This window comes from Calypte anna, chromosome 1 (genome assembly GCF_003957555.1).
Source record: "Calypte anna isolate BGI_N300 chromosome 1, bCalAnn1_v1.p, whole genome shotgun sequence".
NCBI lineage: Eukaryota > Metazoa > Chordata > Aves > Apodiformes > Trochilidae > Calypte > Calypte anna.
In genome coordinates this window covers 63,450,922-63,472,325 of record NC_044244.1, presented here as the reverse complement: position 1 = coordinate 63,472,325, position 21,404 = coordinate 63,450,922, and the positions used below count along the sequence as shown (strand labels likewise).

Below are 21,404 nucleotides of genomic sequence, written 5' to 3'. Positions count from 1 at the left end.
TAAGCTACTGTTTAAGGGGCAGGCTGAGACCATCCAAGACTGCTCTGCTGGCCCTTGAATACATGAGAAATCCCATGAATGGCTGTGAGACGAGTGATGGGAAATAAGGGGCTGCAGGAAACTGTTTCTTCCATCACTTCTGAGAGAGGGGAGTGGTGGCAAAAGAGTTCTGATAACATTTACAATATTAAACAAATATGGACATTGTTTAGAAATTTATTAGCAATTTTTAAAATAACATCATTCCTTAGATAAAAATGCAATCTTACAGGAATATACATTTGTCCCACACAGAGTTGACCCTATAGCTCACTGGAGGGCCATTCGCTCTAACTTTCTTCTGTTGTTTTTAAAACGTGCGAGAGGGCAAGACGGACTCTGGCACTGATGACAGGCTTACATGACGGTTACAAACTGTACAGCATTATTTACAAAAGCATTTCTGTGGGTTCATGAAAACTAGATATAAAATTGTGGGAGGAGGTAAAGAACTAAGACAGGGGAAAGGCTTGGGTGGAGATGCAAGGGAGGGCTCGGAGGGTGGGCAGGGAGTGTAGGGAAGAGTGGGAGAGGAGGTTTATATCTGGACTGATTCATACTTGAGAGAGGGTCATTTTACAGCTCTGGGCAATTCAAATGAAGGCAAAACATTTATATTTATCAACATTTATAGCTGATGATCAGAGCAGGAAATGATGCTCCCGGGCCTGAATTTAAGAGGTGCTGGGGAACTCCATCTTCCCTGAAGTCACTGGGAAACACAGGTATGCAGTACCTTGCCATGCAAGACCCAAACCACGCAGATACGGGCCAGACACAGATCCCCCCGCAGACCTTAAACAGTTTTGATCCTGCAGTGCTCACTCATCAGCACTGATGTGAATTCAGACTGAGTGAGAGATCAGCTTCTAAATTACACTTTTGCTCCTGAAACTGGACTACATTCCAACCACTTCTTGCCAGAATTCACCCAAAGCAACTTACCCCTTGCTCTATCAAGTGGCAGTCATTTGGAGAGAGATTCCATCATTCAGGATTGATTTTTAAGGCAGTTTTAAAAGTATCTCCCCCTTTTATTGTGTGTGTGATGCAGCAATATTTGTCTAAGAGATATTTACAATCTCAGTCCCTCCTCCTCTGAAATCATCCCACATTCAAACTGTCAAGACTGAATAAGCCTGAACCATTCACTTCTGTGAGCAGTCATAGGGTTGATGATATTTAGGTAGCATTGGCTGCCAGTCCACCTGAGTGCTTGAGATGGGAGCAGACCAGCGTGGGATGTTTAAAATATTAAAAGCATTACAGCCTGTTTGGGAAGGAGCTTGTTTTATGCCCAGCCAGGCAAAATGTAAAACGCTACAGAAAACAAGGGGCATTTCATAATCCAAAAGATGAGGCTAATGAATGTTGTCTGAGTTGTGGGTCTGGCAGAATAATCTGCCAGGTGGAGTGATGCCTGCTCTTGCCTGGGCTTGCCCTTGCTCCTCTGGGCCTGGGGTGCAACTGCTAACCCTGGCCTAAAGAGGGGCTGGGCAGAGCTCCATGAACTTCAGGCAGCAGGAGCAGAGGCTGTCTGCCTGACGTGGGGTAGAAGAACAACAGCACGGGAGCATGATGAGCTCCTGATCCTGCCTAACTAAGGCCTTGGTAATACTAATGAAGATTTCCTTATTACATCAGTCATTGGTGCTGGTCCTCTCAATTAGCCCTTTAGAAAGGAACTTGATTAAGTTGCCTAATTGTCTCCTACCACCTGAGATCCCTGTTATCCAGGTGGGGCTCTGACATCATCCCTTGGGAGGTGTCCTGTCTTTCTGGACCAGCTGCTGCGGGTCGGGCAGGGTACTGCAAGGTACCTCAAGTGGCAGTAGAGCCCACATTTAGGCAACTGAGTCGAGCCCTGTGACCCTAAAGAAGGCCTGGTTTTTTTATGCTTAGGTGTTAACAGTTAAGTCAAGTCCCCTGTAAGGGACAGCGGAAGAATGGAGAATTTAACTAGAACACTAAAGTTTATACCAGAAGAGGGGCTTTTTTTGTTTGTTTGTTTGTTTTGTTTCTTTTTTTTTTTTTTTGTTTTTTTTTTTTTGGTTTTTTTTTTTTTTTTTTTTTTTAAATTTTTCATTTGTCTTCCATTGCAGTGTGATGATGTTGACTTCTCTGAAAGCAATTTGAGCCCAGCCTGTCTTCAGTACTGGACAGATCTCTCAGTTGTTTTTCTGTCCTCACCTGCCCCATCTCAGGGGGCTGTAGCAGCAAGTATATGGTGGTTTCTGCTGTCCAGAAAACAAAGCAGCAACAGAGAGCAAAGCTCCCCAGACTGAGAGCTCATTGGAGACCTTTCAGATCCCTAACCCAGAATAAAACTTAGAAAACTTTGCCACATTCAGAAGATGAAAAAAAAAAGAAACCCTGTGTAGCTATTGAAATTTATGCTTCTTAACTTTCTTCTGTTAATTTTCTTCTCCAGAGAAGTCTATAAAAAATTTTCTGGGCCCAGTTCTGTTTTCCACATTGTTTGCATCAACGCAACATCATTAGCCTCTAATGCCCTCCATCTTTATGCTAGCAAGACAGGAACTGGGGCTTCTGATGATCTGGAATGCTTTTCTAGTATGCATTACAGTTTTCATTATGGGAACTAATAAAATCTCACTGCTACCAGAAGCCCCAGACTGAATTTACTTATTAACTTTTTGTGCTTGATATTCCCCCGTTCAGTGTTCTCTCCCCCACCCTGCCCTGCCATGGAGACAGTCACAATGGGACCACGCATGTATCTTAGGATACCCAGTTCTGCTCAGTGGGGCTGCTTCACTTCAGCTCACTGGACCACCATGCTGGGGCTTCTCATCTACATGGATGAAGCAAGGCCTCCAGCTTCATCTACAACACAGGTGAACAGCCCCACGGGCTCGTGGTGCCGTCACACCTGGTATGATTGTGTCTGTGTGCAAACGCGCATACTTCTCATACAGCAATCTGAAACTATCAGGCAGAAAAGACACAGGAGCCTGGCTGAGACCCATACAACTGTTATATTGGCGTCAGTCTAAAGAAAGCAATGATACATTGCTTTGAAAATTATCAAGAAATGTAAAAAAATGCATTTGCCCTTTTTTTGTTGTTGTTGTCATCATTGTTGTAGTCATCGGGGCAGGGTTCTGAGTCAGAAAACAAAGCAGAAATAGATGCAGTTCTGTACATGGCGCCTCGCTGGCTGTCCCTCTGTGCTGGGTGTGGTGGGCAGAGTAACAAAACAGGCAGGACCCCTGCAGTAGCAGCAGCATCTACACCATCATTGTTCATATGTCCAGCTGAAGAGGCAGATGATGCAGAAAAGGTCTGTGGATAATGAAACTCCTGCTCTGGATCATGAGTTCTACTTTCTTCCCCATCAAGTCAGCCACACAGAAATAAGAGAAAAAGAAATGCACCCGATGTGGCTGGCCCAGTACTGCCTGGAATAATGAGCAGGAATGATAGAGGGAGGAGGTTTGTTGTTTTATAAGAAATGTCTTTAGTCTGCAGTGTACTCTTGCAAGTCAGAGATGCTCAGTGGCAAACAGCAGATCATTTTCCCCATTCTTTCTTTTCATGTCACTCCTCAGCCATCAGTTCCTTCAAAGCTTCCATCCACAGCACAGTGATTATACTAACCAACCACTCCCATGCACAGGGAAAGAAGGATACTCCAGGAATTAAACCTGCCTCTGCCTTCCCACTATCCCCCAGACTTGACCTCACCTGAAGGAGCCAGTAGCTCTTTGCTCAGGCCTGTCACGATGTGCACACTGGAAGTACCCCAAATTAATAAAAAAAAAGGGAAAAGCTGCCCTCCCCAGAAACAGAAATTTGCACAGCTGGCACCAGCAATTACTAAAATTAACAAATTACTAAACACCTGCCCCTTAAACTGCAAAAGTCACCTGCTGCTTCTGCTACCCACATGTTTTTCACTCTGCAGGACCTAAGGGGTCTTCTAGCAGAGAGTTGTGTTTCCCCTGGCCATTATAGGTTTTGATCCCCAAGAAAGTTGCAGCTTTCACTGGGAATATGTGTAGGGCATTTGCCACCATTTTGCTTCCCATCAAAAAAAAACAATACTAAAAGATGATGTGTAATGAAGCATCCAAAACACCCATTGCTACCACTAATTTGAGCAGAGAACACCTCTGTCTCCCACTGGGAGGGTCAGGTGGGCTTTCTAGTGGAAGAAAATGAGATAGGGAGCCCTTATACTGATTTAATTTTCAGATACAGGTAGGCATAGCATTATTACCTTTTGGTTAGCTCTGTAGCACTTCAGCAGAAAACTCTCAAAGGGAGACACTCTCGGTGCCCATCTTGATGTAGACATAAGGAATGGAAAGGATGAGACTGACTGATATAAGATGTTTGCTTTCTCCAGGGAAGTCTTCAAGTAGGACTTTAATGCCAGATGATAGTATAAATGGATTCATAATTCTCTAGTTTAAAAGGATTTGGGTTTTTTTCAAGATATTTTGAGCTGCTACTGGCCAGTTCCAAATGACACTGGAAAAAAGTGCACTGTCAAAAATACCCTTTGCTATTTCTGCTTTATGCCCCAGAGTATCAAGAAGGAAAACAAGAACATGACAAAAAGAATGTAATCAACATATGTGATAAATTATGTTCTCAAACAGCTGCAGAAGCTCAGATTTGAATGAAGTTTAGCTCTGAGTCAGATCACATCTCCTGGGTTCATCACTGATCTGCAAGCTTGTGAACCATCTTGAGAAATGAGAAAAAAAAGCAGCAGTCTAGAAAAAAAATCAGTTGTGAAAAATCTAACAATATCTGCCCATTTTTTCAGCCTCTCTCACAGGTTAGGGCCAAATACTGATGAGAGGAAAGTCAAGAGAGGTTCACACTCACTGGTAGGGAAATATGGCTGGGACATGCTGTGCTGTCAGATGTTTTGTGACTTAGAATTTGACCCAACCACCAAAGTCTGGGAAGAGGGATGAGACTGTGTGCATGGACACAAAAAAGCTACTGCATCTCCACCAGGCTGCACCAGTTCTCCTAAGTAACAATTCAGAACTCTCTTTCTCACTTACCCTCTGCTTTCAGCCCAGATCAAAGTTTGATAATTTTGCTTTGCTGACAATTCTGCCTCTTGCATTTATTCATCTCAGGATCCTGCTATGATCAGTTGGGGTCAGCTATTTAATAAAAGATTTTTAAAAGCAGATTTTTATTTCCCTGCTCCTTGAATTGCTGGTGCCAGATGGATACATAGAATGAATCTGCCAAATGGGCTTGGGGCTCTTGCCACCCTCAAGTGGGATGAGACCTTTAGAGAAGCTGTGCAAAAGGAAAGAGGACATTGCCTGGATAAAATGTCCCATTCTTGGGAACTAAAATTTTCTAAAGTCATTGTGCATGTTCAAAGGGAGTGAGGAAGAAGGAAAATGAACACAAGATATGCAAAATCAGTAACGTTCAACCTGTCAGTGGACTGAAGAATAGTTACTTACACCAGGTACACTTTGTTCATTGTACAAATTAAAAAAGGAAAAAAATAGTACCCCTTTTCCTAACCACACGTAGAAAAGCACTTAGAAGTTCAAAGGTAAAGCTTGGCACATTCCAAATACGAAATGATTCACTTGACATGCAGCAAAATATACAAGAAGTGATTTTTTTTTTTTTTTAACAAACTTAATTAAATTCATTATCTTTGCTTGGCACAATTGCAATTAATTTTAAAAAAATATTTGAAAAGTACTGAAACTGACCTGAATTCAAGTATAACGGTTTCTTCAACAGAAACATTATCAATGCAATAAAACATCACATGGAATATATTGAAGCGTAATGCCTTCTGTTTTTTTGTTTCCCTCCCACCCCCACAATTTTTTTTTTCTGTACAGTTTTCATGTCAACACAACTTACAATTGTATTTTAAAATGAATATTATTGCATTGTTTTTGCATATCTTGTGGAACAGAAAATGCAAAGAGTTACTGATTCCCCTTTCAAAAGCAGAGACAGTGGTTTGTTTTTGCATCCACATGGCCCCAGATACGGATCTCCTGCAGCTCAAACCAGGATGTGGAGAACTGCACGCACTTACACGCGCGCGCGCTCGCACACTCGCTTTGTATTGCTCCCACACTCACAGATATACTTAGCACTAGAAAGAACCCAAATCAATCACTCAGATGTGCAAGACTATATCAAGTGCATTGCCTACTATCTTTAAATTATAAAACAACAACAAAAAAAGGAGGTTTCAGTTACTAGGAAATAAAATTACAAATTCTCAGTGTACATAATGGTTGGTAAAACTTGTCTATTGTTATTCTTCTACCAAATTCCAATGGAGAACACCCCCACAGCTTTAAATAATACAACATGATCAAACCAATTTAACATTTGCGAAGGTGAAAATAAACCAAAACAAAAAGGTAGGTGATTACAAAACGTTGTAAACACTCTCCCTCAGGAAAAAAAAAAATTCAAAATAAAAACTGCAACATGCTTTCAAGAAAATATCAAACTGCAAAACAAGGAGAGATCTACACAAGCCCACCACCACCTCAGCAAGCACAGGGCAGGGCAGCCCCGCCGCAGAGCCTGCTCCCCGCTCTCCCATTGGCTGGCACAGCTGGCTGTCTGAGCTCTGACTGGTCGGCAGAAGACTGCCTGGGCTTGGATTGGCTGGCAAGTGACTGCTCGAGCTCTGATTGGTTGTCAGGAGTGGCTGCCTGAGCTCAGACTGGTTGGCAGAGACTGCTGCCTGGGAGTCTTGGCAGGGGTGGGCAGCATTTCCACCTGCCCCTCAGGTGCCCTCAAGCTTCTTCTGCTTCCTCCTCCCCTGGGCGGTATGGGAATCCACAGCAGAAGTCTTCCTCTCCTTCTGAATCAAAGGGCCTTGGCTTTATGGAGATGGTGAGGCTCATACAGAATATGTGCAAAATGATTTTTACAAGCAAAGTTGAAAGACACCCGTTTGACGCAGGGTCCTTTTGGCTAGGGCCATCCACAGGAAGCTGAGGTTCTCCTTTGCTCTCCGGAGGCAGTCGTTCCTTGTGCAGGGACTGAAAAAAAGAGGGAACTGGCTCTCCTCCTCTTCCTTCTCCTCCTCCTCACTCTTCCTTCATGGACACGTGCTGGGGTTATATCCGCTCCTGAAAAGCTTTCTTACACCACCCAACTCTGCGACTCGTCCCAACAGAAATGAATGAAGAACGCTGTTCCGGTTACTCCAGGTCACGAGAACAGTGAGGCACTTCTGAAACAAACCCATTAGGAACATTGAAACAAATAAAAAAACCAGCATCGCTTCCAGCCCTGGCAACTACAGGCTGCTGATATAAATCCTGCTGTCCTTGAGCTCCTCCTGACTTTTTCTACAATCCGGGTTCTGCACCTCTTCCTCTTCCTCTCCTGCACTGTCCTGCCCTGGGTCCCTGCAGTTAACAAAAGGCAAGAGGTTGCCATTGGGGCTCTGCTTGCTGTTACCATTGAGAATGTTGTCTGCTGCATTTTCCATCTCTTCTATCGTCATGTCACAGGCATCTGCAAGCTCCTGGGTTGTGACCTCAATGAACTTTGGATCTTGAGCAAACTGCATCAGTCCTTCCGAAATCAAGACCTTCAAGAGCAGGCAGGAAACCAGAGAAAAAGAGAAATGTTAGTGCTCCACCCCATCAACCCTATCGCACCCTATCACATCCCTCTCCACTGCTGTATTTTCCCCAGCAGTCCTTCTCCCATTCATCCTGCTAACCCCTGCATGGAGACGGGCTCTTCTACCACCCTCGGCCTTGCAGGCAGCAATATATCCGTCGCCCTCCTCTTCCCAGAGCCACCTTTCTAGTTGGCCTCAACACCGCTCATGCCCTTCACCACTCTGCAGCCTTACCGCTTCCACCAGGCTGCTAGCGCTGCCGTGAAACTGGCTGCTGCTCCCTCCGCTCTGGCTGGGGACGGTGAGGGAGACGGGCCTGGCTCGCCTGGGGCTGCCGCAGCCGGTGTCGTCGGTGTACCCAGAGCCGCAGTGTACTGAGGGGAAGCTGCTGTTCAGCTTCTCGCTGGACTCCGCCCCGTCGAGGCGCAGCGTCGGGATGTTCTGGTGCTGCCAGCCGCGGCTGCAGGGGGTGGCGGGGGGCGTAGCGCAGAGCCGAGAGAACATGGTGGGGGAATGGCTTCGCTGAAGAAGAGGACTCAGGCCGGCCACTGCTAATGCCTGCGGACAGAGGAAGAACAACATGAAGGAGAGCCTGCTCTGAAAAGCACGGATCGAAAGAGGAGGCGCTGGTGAAACTTAGCTGAGAAAGGCCCGGGAGGTCTGGAAGCTTGTGAAAAAAGCTTCTAGCTGCCGGAATGGTTTGGGTGTTTCCTGTGAACTCATTTTGCATGCTTTCCTTTAAATGGTGCATCCTGAACTACTGCCAAGCACCAGACCAAAAACTCCTGTGGCTGAATTTCGGAGCCACTGCACTGACAGGAGGGATGCAGTCCCGCTCCCCGCAGCCTTGCCAGAAACACCACCCTCTTCTCCAGTGGGTGAGACAGCAATTCATGTTCCCACCACTGCCACCACCCTACTGCTAGCTTTTACTGCCAGCTGCTGTGTTTTTTGTTAAGTATCTGCTGTGGAACCTGAATATATACTAGATGTGAATTTTAGATGTGTCTGCAGTTGACAATAACGAGAAATCCACCACTGGATTTTAAGGCATCTGCTGTTGATGGGAGGATCAGTATCTGCTGATTATACTTGGAGCCATCTAGTCCTTCCTGTAATCATATACACAACCTCTGCGTCATCCAGTCTCTTTTTAGAATGAATTTCTCACAAAGCCCTTGTTGTACAGGGCTGATCTGACTCCTTAGTCACAGTGGCTGCTGCCTTGTTCATAAGCAACGCTGTCAGTCTCATAAATAAGTGTGTTTTACAGGGCTCACTACTGCCTAGTATGAGCAAATAAATGCATAGAAAGTACAAAAACATGTGGACTGACTTGCAGAGAATCCTCTTGTTCAGATTGGTGCTGTTCTTATCCAGCTTCAACTATCTGATGGCTCTGTGTTTGGTCTAAGCCAACTGCACAGAGAGGCACCAACAAGCTGCCCATCTCTTTTGGATACCTGCCTGAAAATTCTTTCTGGAGGACAAGACCTAGACAAGACTCATTGTTGCCCTTTGGAGATGTTCTTTCCTTCTGTTGACCACCGTGAGACTGAACTGACTGGTTTAAACTAGATGGCTAACTTTAGGGTATCTGAAGTGAAGTGAAGTGAAGTGAAGTGAAGTGAAGTGAAGTGAAGTGAAGTGAAGTGAAGTGAAGCTCCATCCATGTGCCACTGAAATCCTTGGGAATGAATAACCATGCTGTGCTGCTGATTTCAGAGACAGATGAGGAAAAAAAATCCGTTAATAGTCACCTACAAGCTTCACAGTGATTTTCTCAGGAAAATTAGACTCCTACCAAATTTTGGTGAGGAATTGAGCCCTGGAAAATTCATCTGTATAAATCATGCCCTGTAGGCTATGATGACCTCAGCACATCCCTTAAATTCATGTGACTTCAAGGAGAGCCCTAGATCTGCCAGGCAGGACAACTAAACCAGCTTTTCAGCTTGCTGGCAGAAACATATACAAGGTGTTTTATCCATAATGTAAGGAACTGAGAAAGTTGAAATAAGCTCTAAGGAAACACTTTGAGATTCAGCTGCAAATATTTACATATTATGATGTAGTATTAGCATTTTGTGAGATCACTCTGCCAAGCATTCATGAGCAACCAAATGAATTGTGCTTAGCAGAGGCAACCTTTCCACTTTTCGCTCTTGTTTTAAGCACTTTTGTAGGCTAACATTTTTATAAACATATGAACATTGCTCAGGGCTGTCAACTGGAGGCCAAATGCCTATTTCAGGTTAACCTTTCAGCCTGGCTGGGTAACACGGGTGGGTGGGTAGAGCCCCATCCCTCTACGTTTGGAACTGCATGGTGGGATGAGGAAGAGTGAAATAGCTCTGTCCTCTTTGTACAGGTTGGAAGGAGGTGATTCTGCAAGTGGGGTGGGTTGAGAAAGTGGGACGCATGTGTCCCCTCTGCCTAGCCAGCCATGGGAGGGCAGGAAGTCTGAGGAGGGCTGTGACTGCTGTGGGAAAGGTGGCATGGTGTTTCCTGCCCACCCCTCCCTGCCCTATCAGATTTGCTACTTGTTCCTGCCACAGCTCTAACGCTCTGCAGGCCACTGCTTTCTGGAGGTTGATTCTTAAAGGATAACAGGCTGGGAGTGGAGGTGAGAAAAAACAGGAAGCCTCAAGTGTGCTCTCCTCTGCTCTGACTTCCCACTCTTCTCACCCCTGCAATGTGGCATTTTCTGCCCCTGTGGCAGCCTTAGGAGATGGGAAAGCCATCAGTCCTGCCCTGGGGGACTGCACAGGTCAGGATACTTCACTTGCAAGGAGGTCCTACCATCTATACTTGTTTCGGTTATGGTGACAAAAAGTGGCATCATCAAACGAAAAGATAAACCTACTTTGGACTATGCCAGCTGGCTAATCATCTAGATATGTGCCTAAGCATATATTTGTCAGGCTGCTCAAAGCAATTACAAAGGGCTGAAGCTGATTAATTACATATAATCAGTTTAGGTTTCAAAATGATGAATTACAGTTACTGGTTACCTTTAATTAATACAAAAGTAGAACCTGCAGTTTTTATTCATGTGCATATCACCATCAAAGGCAGTGTAATTGCATGGCAGCATACAATTTGGGTAGTTATTTTTTTCTTGTAGCTAATTTTTTTATTTTACTCTTCTATGGACATCAAAAAATGATAACTCTGCTGACTCCAAAGGATATGCTCCTGTAACATTCTACTGGGAACTATAAAAATCCTGAAAGCAGGAATGAGCATGATAGGAACTATGATTTCTAAAAATTGGATGAGAACTATCCCAAACAGTTTGTAAAAAGTTTGTTGGGAGACAGTGTGGGGGCACTACAGACGGTAAAGTCTCAGTGACATCGATGGGGCCTTTGGGGTTATTGATGCTTACCTGATGATGTACCAGATGCAAAGGCAGAACTGTCTTCTGTGAGACGTCTACACCCTGGTTTTTCTGTCTTTTCAGACACTCTAAGTGAAAAGATGCTCTTCGACCTGAAACAGCAATCAGACACAACTGTGTTCATTATCATCACTCATGCTACTCTACAGTTAATCTGAATTAAATTTCTCTTAATGCTGCACCACTGAAGATAGAGCAAAGACACAAACATTTTAAGCTCTGTCCACTTTACCTCAACACCTTGCCCTTTCCAAAGCATTTGTATTTACAGAAAGCAGTCAAGCATCATGGGCCAACCAGCACTACCTTCCAAGCAAGCTGCAAGATGGACAACCTGGATAACAATTTTTATGTTTCCTCTTCTAAAACACTGTTGTAGTAGAAATCATGCAGCTGATTTCCCTCCTAAGCAGTGGAAGTGTTCTTAGATCTCTCAGGCTCAGGGAAAGCCCTCAGCAGGACTGATGATGGTAGCTGAGGCTCTGGTACTGTGCCTGGCTGCACACAACATGCAGGAGGAGACATCGAGATGCTCAGGTGACATTGGCTCCTGCTTGCATGTGATTTGTGTCCCTTAGCTACCAGACATACCACAGTTTATGAGGCTGTATCTATAGCAAGGTCAAGTGGAATTAATCCATGGTGAATTCATTGGTGAATGGAAGGCTGCTTACATAGGCATGAAACATTTTCAAACTTCATAAAAAAGGGAGAGAGAAAAAGCATTTTCTCTCTTGAGAAAAAAATCTTTTAGGGCGAACTATTGACATGTTCACATTGTTTACTTTCTATTAAATTCCGTAAATATGAGAAAGGTACTCCCTGTGCAAGAATTCAAAATACCGAAAAGTATGTTTATAAACAAGTACACAGGCTTTATTTTGGAGGAATGGCAAATAAATCCAGTATTAAAGATAGAGCTTCATGGTACACTGAAATAATTTGTGGACTTCTTGCTCCTGTTGACGTTTTTCTAAAGATGAAAAGATTATAATTCTGAAAATTTTAAGTATCTATAATACTGATTTGTTGAGCAAAGACCCTCTCAGGGGTTGAAGGAAACATGGTATAAGCCAGAGAATGAATGCAACAATGCAGAAAAAAAGTATTTTCTCTTCCTATAGAAAAAAGTAATAGTAAAATGAGTATGACATCACTATTTAAATATTCACTTAGTAGTTAATGTAGGAATGTAGTTAATGAAGCATTGTGTCAAGGACTGACTGCAAATTTGGCCTTACAGATACAGGAATTGTCATAAAGTAAATGCCTTTGTTGTACAAGCATCCTGAAGGATTTGAGTAAAGACTCAGTAGCCCCACTTTAAAGAGTACATTTCCTAATCTGTCACTTTTATTATGTAGGAATACATTATATATATATATATATTATATATATAGTAACATATAATATATCTAATATATCTAATACAGGATTATTTTTAGTTTCTCCCCCAAACATCCTTCTTTTTCCTCATCAGTACTCATAAAAAAAGCTGAAAAATATTCTACATAAAAGATCTCCTTTTCTTCCAAAGTCTCACATTTGTCCTGATACTTTCACAAGATCCCCTGATTAATGGATTTCACCTGGGCAACGTCTGCATGCTCAAGCACTTGAAAATCTCCAGGTACAACCAGAGCAGAAAGCAAATTTATATTGTATTAACATAATCTGAAATGCGTGGTTTTCCTTGCAGCATACAAAGGAGAACATCTGCTTTCTCCCTGCTAAATACACACAGAACAGAACACCATATACTCCAGCCTAGCCCATTTGATGACTCCCTGCTGATTGTTTGGAGAGTCTATAGTGCTCTAATAAACTCTCATTATTCACAGGCAGCCTTAATCAAACAGATCACATGGACTATCCAAACAGCCCCAGATTCATCTCCTGCCTGAGCATAAAGTCAGTAGAGTCATGTGCATGATCAGGATCACATGCACATTGTGGGATTTCTGGTCTCACGAGCTAAATGCAGCAAACAGCAACACCTGTGCCCATATGTGTGGGGATTTCTCCAGCAAGATGTGACAACTCAGTTGAGTCACAGGAGAGCAGAGCTTGCATGTCACACTGGGATGTTACCTAGTGCTGAGGAGCACAGAAACCCTTTCTTCGGAGAATGCCGGCTGTCCTCTCCTTTGCTGTGTTCTGGTGGAGTAAGTTGTCTGTTTTCATCATCTTGGTATGCAAGCCTGGAAAACAGAACAGAGGGATTCTAGAAAAGCAGCTGATATTGGACAGAATAACCCCTCTTCCAGCAGGGACGCCAGGAAATTCATGCTATCAAATGGATGCAACAGTGAGCTAGCTTGGATCATTAACTGGTCCAGGAGCAGTAAGAGAGATCATGGGACAGAGAAAGTTCTAAAGAGGAGATCTGGGAACATTAAATGGTAGAAGTGAATGGGGAGGGGGGAGGCCCTGCAGGTCCAGATGTCTCATGCAGAGGAGAATTAAAATCCTAGGTGAAAGATATCCTTTTCATTGTTACTTCTCAGGTCTGAGCTGCATTTTTCAAAAATGTTTTCTGGTATTTGAGTTGTCTGACTAAGGTCTTTGGTCTTATCCCATAAATTTCAATTTTGGCAGAAAAATGTCACCGCTTCCCACCTCTCCCCCTTAATTATAAAACCACCCAAACACCTTGACTAAAGCTGCAAAGCTCACATTTCAGTAGAGAGCAGACTTGGTTCACTACAGTACTCAATGTCTTCATTCAAATTTTCATCGTAAGTCTCATCCTGAGACACTTCCTCTTGGCAAACAATTGCCAGCTGGCTGTCTCTGGAACTGGAGCTAATGAGCAAAAAAGACAAGTCAAGATATGGAGATGGTAAAGACAACTTGTTATAAAGACAAAAATGACAGGCTCCATCTGTCTCAGTTTATTATAATGTCGAAGAGCAATCATAGAAAAAATCAATGACTGAACAGATCTGCAGAGTTCAAACACAAAGCAACAACATTTGTCTGTGGCCTCTTTCAGAGGAAGAGTTTCTTAAATCAATGCTAAAACAACACTGTATACTTACTATTATCATTTATGACTACATGTACGCTATAAATGTGCACATCACACCAATCACATTTCCAAATATACACCTCACTGAACCCAAAGTAAAATCTGAGATGAGCTCTTGGAAATACAGCTTTTTCTCTTGATGCAAAAGCCTTGGAATTTCAGAGAAGCTTGCTAAACACAAACAGTACTGTGGTGTATGGTCTCTGCCTCCCAAATCACTTTGTGCCATGTCTCCACTCTGCCTCCTGTTCATATTCTTGTTCCTTGCTGTGTTTTCCATCTCTGTTCCCTTTCTCTCATCATTAGCTGCAGAGTTCTTCTACTGTATTCAGTAGGGTCTGTTCAGCCCCCCTAAGCATGACAGCCCGTTATTTCCTGCTTTCCTCCTTTTTGTCCCTCTTGCTCATGTCTCAGCCCTCATAATTCACTTCATTCTGAATTTGTGTTTTCTGAGGAGCTAAGTCAACTCTGAAGGTAGTCTGAATGTTTGAGATACCAACATGGAGGCACTGAAGCCAATGTCAGTCTGTTGCTAGAATTTGCAGGAAAGATAAGTCTGGCAGATTTTTTTCACCTTCCAGGGACTGGATAGGAAACATTATTTTATAATTTGATTTCAGCAAAAAGCACTAGGAGCAATGTGCTTCTGCATGATATAGAACAGCTTGTAGGACAGTGCTGGAGTGACCTTCCTGGCTGAAATAAAATGGGAGGCAAGTAAAACTGCTAAGGTACAGGAGGGGAAAGATCAGTACATGGCAGCTTCCCCTATTCAGCAGTCTGTGTTTAGCCAAAACCATACAGAATTTTTGTACAAACATGCCACGGTGTATTTTACTTTGCTGTGATCAGCAAGTGCCTAGATGTGTAAGCCTAGCTAGAAACTCTGAAAAAAACCCTCATATCTAGAAATCAGCTAGGTACAGTCCATGCATCACTACCTGCCTGATCTGGGAGTATTTTCTGGAGATGTTAGTGTGATCATTACCTCTTGTTTTAGCCCTACTGACACCAAAAAGAAGAGTTCATATTCAGCATTAGTGGGTATTTGGACTTTAAATGGGAGAAACAATGGGTCTTACACCCAGCAAGCAGAAGAGCATGAGGGAGAACACGTACCGTCCCAGTGTTTCGTAGTAATGAGTCCTAATTCAAGGAAGGTACCCAAGAAAGCAAGGAGAGAAAAGAACACCATGTTAGTAGTGTCATAGCAGCACAAATCAGCAAGGGAGGAGGGCAGATGGCAACACATGTTGTGCAACTCCTGTGGCTTCCCCCAGGAAGGCACAAAATAGAAAAAACACTGGGCTCTTTCTTTGGGCAGTTCTGTACCCACTAAATGTTCTCCATCTTAATGTCCTATTCTGTCCTTTGCTTGGGCACTGTTTCCCAACCTTGTCACATTGCCCCCTCTCTGTACTGAAAAAAAATAAAAATCCAGCTCCTTCTTGCTGTTACTGAAATGTTTAAAAAAGACCCCCATTGATAAAAATGGTACTCCTTTCATATTAAGCCATCTCTCTGTAGACAGCCTGAAAGCTGTCCAGAGAAAGGGATTTCTTTGCTTTGCATAGTGCTGCATTTCCGAAAGCCTTGCTTTCCTTCTCCCCTAATGCCTTTAGTGATCTCTGTAGGGATGAGACCCATTGCCTAAAAAAACACTGCTATTCCACAAAGGTCCCTATTGGGTGCTTAGGAGATGATTTGCAATCACTTTGTCTTGCAGCTAACAGTTGACAAAACACCTCCCTGTAGTGAAGGAGGGACATATAAGGCTCATTTTTGTTCTCACTTGAGTTTCTTCATGACAAAACCCAAAGAAATTGAGTGTATTGATCAGTGATAGTACTGCTTCTTTAGAGTGATCAACTGATGCATATTTGTGGCACTCTGGGCTTTGGCACAAGTGGAGAACCAGGTGGCTCAATCCAGGCTGCAGGCTGGTTGATGTTTGTTGGGTCTGGTGGTGACTTCAGTGTGGCAGCAGAGCTCTGGTGTCTGCATGCATGTTCCTCCCCCTTGTCCCTCGACCCACCCTCTGTTCCGTGAAGCTTACCTTTTGGAAGGTAGTTTCCAAGGAGCCTCTTGGACACGTATGGTGGGTGACAATGGGGTCCCGTGGCCTTCCACTGTGCTGACAGTGCTGGGGTAGCTGGGTGGGCTGGGGAAGCGGCACAGGGCAGTGTTGTTGGCATTGTTGATGTTGGCATTGGAGCCTGAAGATGAGTAGCTGCTGGGAGTGAATGTGGAGTCCACCAACTTCTCATGAGATGGAGACTCAGTATCTCCCTGGTTGTTGCCAGACTTATTGATGTGCAAAGGTCGCTGGGTGGTGAATGTCTGGGGAAACCCACTCCTGCCATCAGTTTGGTAATAGCTGACATGGTTTCCGAACAAGCCTCCAGCTCTCTGTCAGAGAAACAGAAATTATTGTCCCTTTTTGAGTGAGAGGATGTGCTTGGTGTTTCCTGCTTAGGCAGTGGTTGAGGAAAAAAAATGTGGGGATGTGTGCATGATGGCACCAGTGCTCTTTCCACCAAAGAATGGTACATGGACTTCTATTCATGGGTAGGGGTGCAAGAATAAGGTAACTGCTCTCTGGTATTCACAGTGCAACTACAAAGCAACATTTAGACATGAGAGGGAATTTGAGAAGAGCGCTAGAAACTACTAACCGCCTAGAGGAACAAATGAAGAAAGATTTAACGAGCCAGTTATGTGCTGTTTAAATGATGAGTAATAAAAGGCACTAACAGCATCTTTCGGTAAGGAAAGGAGGAAAATGCTAAAGGAGAGGGAATATTACCCAGGGAGACAATTATAAGAAGTAGGAGTGAAATAAAAAAAAGATTTAGGTAACTTGCTCAGAAAATTTCCTCCTTCCATAGGAGCTCTCTTGGGTTCTGGTCTAATTTTTGGAAGGAAGGATGGAAGGATGCTACTTGTGCCACTGAAAGGAGGAGTGAACAAAACACAGAATTGTGACTGGCAGCTGCTCTGCAGACTGTAGGATGGCTGAACTGATTTGTTCTTCAGACTCTTTGCCCATTCTCATTCTACTTTTATTTAGGTTTGAGGAGAGAAACTTCCACTGGAAGAAAAGGAGACAAAAACTGTGCAAAGGTCTTAGGATTTGTCACCCTGTGTCCACCACTCTATGGTCAAGAAAACAAGGAGGACCCAGCTGAAATAGCTCAGCTATTGATCTAACCTCAGTTTGTAAACTTGTTCAGCACCTACCCGGAAGATATCATCTTCAGAGGCAGCAGAAACAGCTTCTTTCATGGCCTTATCTAGCTCTTCTTCAGCTGTCAGATCTCCAGAAATCGCTCGTCGGATCTCCGGCCCAATGTCGTGAAGTGTGCGCAAACCAGCCTGCAAAACAGCAAACTATAGAGCTTTATATCTCCGACTGGGCTCATGAGAAATAAAAGCACTGTTATTTCTTCCTAAGAACTGTAAAGCCCTTATACTTAAAATATTAAGCATCTCCAGCTTCTTGAAAAACACCAACAAATTCTGCTCTTTTATCTCCATCTTAGAGATGGAAAAACTCTTAGCAATTCAACATAGGAATGTTTATTGCTAGTCCCCTGGCTTCATCACAACAGGACAGAGACATAAATCCATAGGCCTGACTAAGCAAGTCTGCATGCTTTCAACTTTGTGTTCTTAGATCCACAATCCAGAAGCCCTAGAGCACCCACAGTTCCAGCTGAACTATATATCCAGTGCCTCTGAAAATATCTTCTTTTGAATCAGCAGCTTAAATATGGATTTAATAGCTAGCTAGACTTCTGGCATCTGGACCTGGACAGTCTTCAGAGCCTTCACTGACTGGAATCCCTTCCAGGGAGTCCATCAATAGAGGTAAGCTATGGGTATGCTGAGACCTTACTCTCTATCTATGCCTGCATCACAGCACGTTTTAGCTTGCTGGAGCTCCAGAGTTAACTTTCTTCTTTATTGTACACTTGAGGGACACAAATGGTGCTGCTTGTAGAGTCAATGAGGCTTTCTCCTTCTTTCACACAGCCACCCAGTCCACCCAGTAGAACATGTGGTGAACAGATCTCAGGTCTGAGAGCCTGATGCCTGGTCTGTTGGACAGACTTGGCATCCAGGTATGCTTTTTTGCTCTTGAAATGATTTGCCTCCCAGCAACATGCTCTCTCTGACCCTGCTAGAGTGATCCCCCTCAGAAAGGGTAGAATGAATGCTGCAATAACCGTCTGCTGGACACTTCATACCAGTTCTCTAAAAAGAACCCAAATTTCAAATATTACCAGCAGATTGATAAACCATGGATATACCTCATTTGTGCCTTCCACCTACAGAGCCAAGGGATGAGGTTGTGGTACATATATGTTTATCCAAAAGGACTGATGTAGCAATTCAAAGGGTCTACAAGCTCCTTCCCAGTGTGGATAGTCCATTGCAGCCCCCAGTATGTTGAGAGGGAAGTGGGGTCTAATGCCTCTACTGTACCACCCCTGTCCACCCTGTGCCCGCTTGTCACCTGCAAGGAGAGCGCATTGCGCTGGGAGGGCTTGCCCACCAATCCCTGCTCTTTGCGTTTCTTGAACTTTCGGAAATACTCCTGAATCAGGAAAGTGGCGTAGAACTTTCCAACAGTCACCTCGTCATCTGCAAAGGGGTATTAAAAAAGCAATAAATTAAACAAGCAAGTGATTGTAAAAGATTTTGCAGCAGGAACATTGGGCGTGGCCATGCATCTCTGCTTCTTATGGCATCCAGGTGCAGTGCTGAAGGATGGGATTGCTGCACCATCAGGAGAAGAGGTGCATGTGGCACTTGGGTAGGCTATCTCTGCTGGCAGAGAAAAGAACCCCTATAGCCATGCATCTCTGGATGTATGTTGTTTACGGTGAAGTGCCTCTGACTTTTGCAGTCTATGGTATTAGTTTTCCACATAGGATCTTGCTACAGCAGCAGCCTCCCAGTTGGGGGTCAATGCACGCTGCTTTGTCTTGTGACAACCTGGGGTAACAGATACTCAGAGTCTGGGCTCACCAGCATCATCTGACTGATCATCCATGCCAGACACAATCTGGCCCTTGTCTGCATTGAAATTCTGTCAGGTTGTGCCTAGCATAGAGTCATAGAATGGTTTGAGTTGGAAGGGACCTTAAAGATCATCTAGTTCCAACCCCCCTGCCTGGGCAGGGACACCTCCCACTGGATCAGGTTACTCAAAGCCCCATCCAGCCTGGCCTTGGACACATCCAGGGAGGGGACAGCCACAACTTCCTGTTCCAGTATCTCACCACCCTCAAAATAAAGAATTTCTTCCTAATGTCTAACCTAAATCTCCCCTCTTCAAGTTTGAAACCATTTCCCCTTGTCCTCTCACTACACACCCATGTAAAAAGCCCTACCCCAGCTTTCTTGTAGGCCCCCTTCAGATATTGGGAAGTTGTTATAAGGTCACCTCGGAGCCTCCTCTTCTCCAGGCTGAACAACCCCAACTTCCTCATCCTGCCTTCATAAGGGAGGTGCTCCAGCCCTCTGATAATTTTAGTGGCTCTGCTCTGGACATGTCCCAGGAGCTCCATGTCCTTCTTATGCTGGGGACTCCAGAACTGGACACAGCACTCCAGGTAGGATCTCACAAAAGCAGAGTAGAGGGGGAGAATCACCTCCCTCAACCTGCTGGCTCTGTTTCTTTTGATGCAGCCCAGGACACAGTTGGCTTTCTGGGCTGCAAGCACACACTGACAGCTCATGTTGAGCTTCTGGTCCACCACCACCCCTAAGTCCTTCTCCTCAGGGCTGTCCGTAATCCTTTCTCCTATCACCCTGTATTTGTGCATGGAATTGCCTCGACCCAGGTGCAGAACCTTGCACGTGGCCTTCTTGAACTTCCTGAGTCCACTTCTCAAGCCTGTCAAGGTCCCTCTGGATGATATCTCTTCCCTCAAGTGTGTTGGCTTCACCACAGTCTGGTGTTGTCAGCAAACTCGCTGGGGGAGCATTTGATTCCATTGTCCATGTTGCCAAGAAAGATGTTACACAACACTGCTCTGAGTACCGACCCTTGAGGAACACCACTTGTCACACATCTCCATTTGGACCCTGAGCCACTGATCACAACTCTTTGGGTGTGACCAGCCAGCCAGTTCTTATCCAGCAAGTGGTCCATCCATCAAATCTGTATGGTTCCAGTTTAAAGATCAGAATGTCACCTGGGACAGTGTTGAATGCTCTGCAGAGGTCCAGGTAGATGATGCCTGTTTTCTGCCTTTGTCCAGCAAGGCTGTGACCCCATCATAAAGGGCCACCAAATTAGTCAGGCATGACTTACCCCAGGTGAAGCCATGTTGGCTGTCACCAGTCATCCCTTTAGTTATCTGCTTGCCTTAGCAAAGCCTTCAGGAGATTTTACTCCGTGATCTTGCCAGCCACAGAGGTGAGACTGACTGGTTGTATTTCCCTGGGTCTTCTTTTTTTTTTTCCATTTTTTAAAATGGGGGTTATGTTTCCCCTTTTTCATTCAGTGGGAACTTCACCAGACTGCCATGACTTTTCAAATGTGATAGACAGTGGCTTTGCAACTTCATCTGCCAGTTCTTTCAGGAGCTTTGGCTGAGTCCCATCAGGTCCCATGGACTTTTTCACCTTCAGCTTCTTTAACTTCTTTAGGTGGTATAGATCCTGTTCTTATCTATAGATCTTCCTTTTCTCAGTCCCTGCCTTTGGCTTCTGTAACATGGAGGGTGTGAACAGAGTCCTTGCCCGTGAAGACAGAGGCAAAGCAGTCATTGAGTATCTTGGCATTCTTTACATCTTGGGTGAGCAGGTCTCCTGTTTCCTTCTGGAGTGGGCCCACATTTTCCCTGGTCTTTCTCTTATCACTTACATACCTAGAGACATTTTTCTTGTTGTCTTTAACCCCCCTTGCCAGATCCAATTCTCTCTCTCTCTCTTGCTTCTGCTTTCATAACTTGATCTCTTGCTTCTCTGACTATTTCTCTATAGTAGTACTTCTCTGTACTTCTCCCAGGTTATCTGTCCTTGCTTCCATCCTCTGATAAAATTAATTTTTACCCCTAAGTGTGTCCAGGAATTCCTTGCTCATCCACGCCGGCCTCCTGGCACTCCTGCCTGCCTTCTTCTTCACTGGGACACATTTGTGCTGGGCATGCAGGAGGTTATCCTTGAATATGGACCAACTTCCCTAGGCTCCTTTCCCATCCAGGTCTTCATCCCATTCCACCCCACTAAACAGATCCTTGAAGAGACTAGAGTTTGCCCTTTTAAAATCAAGTGCTGTCCATTTACTTTGC

General features: G+C 44.3%; 1 protein-coding gene across 1 annotated transcript in view; it reads right to left on the bottom strand.

Annotated features, from left to right (window-relative positions):
• Positions 1–5,718: 5,718 nt before the first annotated feature.
• CACNA1C (calcium voltage-gated channel subunit alpha1 C) overlaps positions 5,719–21,404 on the bottom strand; it is a 476,353-nt gene continuing 460,667 nt past the window's right edge. The window contains exons 40-48 of the mRNA XM_030469435.1: positions 18,617–18,744; positions 17,338–17,472; positions 16,154–16,506; positions 15,217–15,243; positions 13,743–13,871; positions 13,158–13,267; positions 11,055–11,158; positions 7,898–8,221; positions 5,719–7,627 (exon numbers count right to left, since the gene is read on the bottom strand). Of these exons, the coding sequence (XP_030325295.1) occupies positions 7,331–7,627; positions 7,898–8,221; positions 11,055–11,158; positions 13,158–13,267; positions 13,743–13,871; positions 15,217–15,243; positions 16,154–16,506; positions 17,338–17,472; positions 18,617–18,744 (1,607 nt within the window). The 3' untranslated portion in view covers positions 5,719–7,330. The remainder of the gene's footprint in view (positions 7,628–7,897; positions 8,222–11,054; positions 11,159–13,157; positions 13,268–13,742; positions 13,872–15,216; positions 15,244–16,153; positions 16,507–17,337; positions 17,473–18,616; positions 18,745–21,404) is intronic.